Source organism: Melanaphis sacchari, unplaced genomic scaffold, assembly GCF_002803265.2.
Source record: "Melanaphis sacchari strain LSU unplaced genomic scaffold, SCAv2.0 Contig2015_pilon_pilon, whole genome shotgun sequence".
Lineage (NCBI taxonomy): Eukaryota > Metazoa > Arthropoda > Insecta > Hemiptera > Aphididae > Melanaphis > Melanaphis sacchari.
The window spans coordinates 3,027-8,640 of NW_020270985.1; the positions used below are offsets into that span (position 1 = coordinate 3,027).

Genomic DNA, 5,614 nt, shown 5'->3' on the forward strand with positions numbered 1-5,614 from the left:
GTATTTTAATTAGAACATACATTTGAGTAATCGAAATAATATTTTATCGTGAATTTATTTGTTAGCTTTTATAAATTTTATAATTTTTACAGTATTTTATATGCATATATTTTTAAATCATATTTTGTATATTTATTAGTTTTTTTTTTTAATTATATTTTTATATTATTTTAATGTATTGCTACATGAAGTTATTTATATATTCACAATTTTTTTTAGTCTACTTTATTACACGCTGAAAAATTTTGAAACTTATGTTTATTTTGACAACATTTAACAATTTTTCTATTTAAATGAGAATGCATACAAATATAAGCTATTAACAAAAATATGCACTAAAAATTAATAAATTTTATTCATCCTAAATAATTATGTTTGCACTCAATTCGGAAACACTGGTATATAATAAAAATATATATAATATATAAGACAAACACACACACACACACACACACACACATATATATATATATATATATTGGAGCGGAATCGTGTTGCACCGCTTTACACAGGCTTTTAAGAAAATGGAATTGGTATTGGATTGAGTACTGACTATAACTATGTATGCATGCGTATAGTACGATCTGGCTTGTAAGCGCATTGTATGAAGTAAAACCGTAATACAGTAATGTTTATGCAAATAAAAGCGTTTTGAAACACCGAAGCCCATCGAAAATTCATTATTTATCTTAACGCGCAAATATGTAGGTACCGTATACATAATACAGCAAGAGAAAGATAGAGAGAGAGAGAGAGAGAGAAAGAGAGAAGAGATCTCGTGAATAATGGGCTTATGTCGCGTTCACGTATGATAGATGGTAGATTCATATTATACGTATTATATACAGTATGGTATACATATTATGGTTTGCTCGAATCGCGGTAGGACTGTTATTAAAAACTACCCGCAATAAAATATTTACTTTTAAGACCTCATTCTGGCTAAAGGTATTCATTCTATTTTATTTTTTTCGTTTTCATTTTACCGTTTCAGTGCTTTGGTTAACTTTCTTTTGAAATGATGATTTACCCTTTCCTTCCACTTCGACACACTATGTTCATTGCGTGTCCACGATTCTAAACCGGCCCTCTGCACAAGTAATATAAGGTGACGTTCGCGCGTGTTTTATTCTGCACTGCTTTAATATGGTGAAAGTAGTCGTATGTATAATGTATATTATAGAATATGTATGTGTATGTGTTGCCAGGGTATCAGACACGATGTATAGGTACGGCCCATTGTGCTGTACATAATACATTTATAGAATTTACCAAGGTTAATAATCGACTAAATTGAGAAACACAATATAATACATTATTATTTTCATGAACGATAGTATTATATTGTATCCGTGCACGCTCGATTGGTGGATAGTGGTTCTATAGTATATAATATGCAATATTATTACTATTATAGACACAATTATAATATATTATAGTCCAAAAAAAACTATTAAATACATGCATTTTTGTCGTTGTAGTGTAATGAAAGTAAATATTGATAAATAGAAGATACATATTATCATACGAGTTGATTCATATTTAATTTTACTGATCGCGTAGAATTTTCCACGTCGATATATGTTTATAAAGTAAAAAACTATTTTTATAATATATAATTTAATTAGTTCACTTTTTTATTACTTTATTTAATTAACAACAATATAATATAATTTTAAACAAAAAAATAAAATAAAATAGTAAAGAGCTAAGATGTTTTTTTCGTTAAAATGTAGTATCATTAATATTTTAAACGATATGAAACCATTTTTATTCTTTGAAAACACAAAAAACTTGGGAAATTGTATGTTTTCTTTCAAACCGAATAACCCAAAATAATAATATCGTTAAAACAGTGGATAATATATCAATACATATTATATATTAATAATTATTTAGTGGTCACATATTAGTTTATTGGTGTTAGTGATGGAAGTTGTGAAGGAGAAGGTGATGGTGATGTTATCAAATATGGCTATTATACACTGCATATTGAGGAAAAATAATCTGCAATGAACTTAATGAGATATTTGCTTTTACGATTTGAACACAGACATCGTCGTAAATGTTGTCACCGAGTTAATATAATGATCTCCTATATGTTATATTATTATATATTATATTTACATAAATACAATTTAAGTTAAATTTCTCTTTCACAATAACTGAGGTTCTTTTTCTGTACGGTTCTTACCTAAGCAAAATATATTTTATATTTGTCTATCCGAATTAAATACAAGTATCAATTACAATCATTGTTCTCGAATCTGAGATTCTGGGGAGCTTGAAGTGTTTATTCTGTCGTATATGCAATACACCATATTATTAATTATGTAATGTAATTACATAAGTTAATAATATTATCGATTTATAATATATATATATATAAATATTTCAAAGTTGTCTAGAAAAACAAATAAAACGCGAGACTTTCACGAGCATTATGATTAATATATTAGTTGATGATAGATGTATTACACATTGAAGCAATTCAACATTATTATATCGTAAAATTTGTTTTTTCATTTTCCAAGACGTATTTCTACTGGAAATCTTTTGTTTTTTTTGGGTGGAAGTAAAATCGTGCAAGGCAATGACTGTTACGGCGGAGAACGAATAATAACAAATAATTGTATCAATGCTGACAAAAATAATAAGTACATAGGATATCGCTCCAAAGCGATCTGTACTATGTGTTAAAATTGTTTTTTCATTTTATGAATTTTACTTAAGTATTTGAACTTTAACAGTGTTTGAAAATTTACTACATGTAATCGCGTAGTCTGCTCTTAAATGTATTTCTTCGATCGTAAAATACGTTAATAATAATCGATTAGCAATAAATACAGCACGCTTCATGTATATAATTATATTATATCTTTTCGGATAGGTATGTGAAAAATAAAAAGACTATTCATTATATTGTTTATAGTCATTCTATAAGAATTAATACCATTTAATTACAAATGTGCAGTTCTACCATAATAATTATTTATTTATACGTATATATGTATTTAATATCATAAAATAACAATTGACATATTAGACTATTAGACAATATTCGTGAAAATGAGCGATTCTAATTAAAATATACGGTGTATTAATAATAAAATTGTTAATTGGTATACTATTAAAACAATATATTTATTTTATTCGTAAATCAAAACAAACTATATTTTTCCCGTATATTTTGAACAAAAGGTTTCAAACGTTATACGTTATTAATTATTATCGCGTGATTCATATTGCTACTAGGATTCTTTTCAATTATGTTGACAAACAGTTAAAGGCTTAATGTTATATCCATTTTTCTTATATACATCATTTAGTCCCTTAGTCATCAGTTACAGTGAACGATCCTTTCGATTCTGTTTAGAAACATCAAAATTATTTATTTCGAAACCACCCATTTCACTTTTATTAAACATCAATTTGACATGCATTCAAAATACTCTAAATTTAATTGGCATATATTATTAGACATTTTTGGTTATACGTATTAGGATTTCGCGTTAAAAATTGCGTTTATTTCCAAAATACTTCATAATAGTTGAATAATGATTGTATCGAATTAAATATTATTTGAATAAATCGCATAATATCTATTAGGTTGAGTGAATTAATAATATGCGTGTTTCATATCCAATCCCCGGGAGAAGGGAAGTGATTTCGGGGACAAGTCAGAGAAAACGAGGATATTATTCTATTTTAGTTCAATTTTTATCTTTTGTTTTTCCAAACTATTGACACACGTTTTTTTTTTTTTGTACTTCCACAGGTGGAGTGTAAAAAAGCGCAACCGAAGGAAGTGATGCTGCCGGCCAACCTGGCGAAAACGCGAGCTGCTGGCCGTGGGACTTACGGTGAGTTTATTGTTATGAAAAAATCAGGCGTGGGCTTATGTGCCGCCGGCGGTGGGTCGCGCGTGTGCCATCACCACCATCATCATCACCGTATGGTGGGTGGTTCGCCGTCCGGCGCGCATCACCACCAACACCACGGTGTCGTCGGTGGCGTGGCAAGCGCTGTGTTGGGGGCTGGTGGTGGTGGTGGCGTTGGCTTCGGCTTTGGCGGGGGAGGCGCAGGTGTCGGAGGCGGCGGTGGCTCGATGATCGCGGCCACGCCAGGTTCCGCAGCCGCGGCCATCGGTTACCGTTTCGCACCGTACCCGCTGCCGCAACAATCGGTAGCCGCCGCCGCGGTGGCCGCCAGCCAACAGCAGCAACAGCAGCAGCAGCAGCACCTCCTTATCCACCATAACCACCACCACCAACAGCAACAGCAGCAGCAGCAGCAGCAACAACAGCACCACCTTCAACAACAGCAACACCTTCACCACCACCTCCAGCACCATCAGCCGGCGGCCGCGTCGCTCGTACAGCTACCCATGATTGGAGCGATGCAGCAGGCGGCCGCATGTAAACGTCTGCTGGCCGCTGCGGCTGCCGGCGTTCGGTTGCCCGTCTGCAACCCGCAGCCGCAACAGCCACCCCCGCAGACGGTCGCATTTAATTTCCCTGAAGGACTCGCGTTCGCTGTCCAAGGCGTGCCCGGTGCCGCCGAGATTCCCGCCCTGTACCAGACCTCTACCATACCGATAACGTTTTAAATAAATGTGTCCCTTGCGCTGCCAAATTGTAATCGCATAACCCTTTGACCTCTGCAAAAATCTATCCCCCCACCGTTTTAACGCTGTTACTCCAAACCACTATTAGCCGATGACAACCTCAAATAAAAATGTATATATTACACAAGAAAAACTAGTTTTTGTTCTTCTCAAACAAACCGAGTATTATATAAATGTATATATAAAAAAAAAAAAAAAAAAACAAAAAAAAAAAACAGAAGAATATTGTGTGCGATGGTATTATTATAATTATGTTTGCGCGTGTACCAAATGTGTTAGTCCGGGAGAGCTTTGGGACTCGTGTAGCAAAAAAATACAAACATTTTTTCTTGCGGCCTATGTTTTACCGGTACCAAAGTGGATGTGCTAGAACCGTAAGTTAACTATATCTGATGTGGCCTGCTCTTGGTATTTGTTTATAAGTAATTGTTTTTTTTTTTTTTTGCTATTGTCAATATTAACCTAATTCCTGTAGCGTAGGTATTTATGTAATAATATTGTCGTCGTAAAAAATTGTTTTCGAAAAACGATTACATTTTAACATGTAATCATGATGACGGAACACTTATGAGCTTAGAATAGACAGAAAAATTATATCGATACAACATTAGAATATTATATTGTACCTATACAAATTTATTATATTATATTACATTATATATATTATATCTGTAGTATAGATCATTTATATATATTATATTATTATTACTTATTTGTGATGTTTTATGTATAAAAAAAATAATAATAACAGTTATTGTAAATTAATTTACTATAATTTTGTAATCACTTAGTCAGTAGCTAGTGGTTTGATATCCCGTTTAGCTGCAACTCATTTTTATGTTAATTTTTGAATTTCCATCACTAATATAAATATATAATATAATATCATATCATATACACTCGAAAAAGTAAACTTTCAATTCATATTTCTGAAATTTCTATCATATCACTCAATTACTTTCCTTGTATCTAGTTATTAAATAGTAC

The 5,614-nt window shown here is 32.1% G+C and overlaps 1 protein-coding gene across 1 annotated transcript; it reads left to right on the forward strand.

The window, feature by feature from the left end:
* Positions 1-3,712: 3,712 nt before the first annotated feature.
* Positions 3,713-5,247, forward strand: LOC112593369 (transcription factor Maf-like; the record flags this gene model as incomplete). The annotated part of the gene is made up of 1 exon (XM_025337749.1): positions 3,713-5,247. A coding segment is annotated over one exon (897 nt), but the record flags the coding sequence as incomplete, so codon positions are not given.
* Positions 5,248-5,614: the final 367 nt, after the last annotated feature.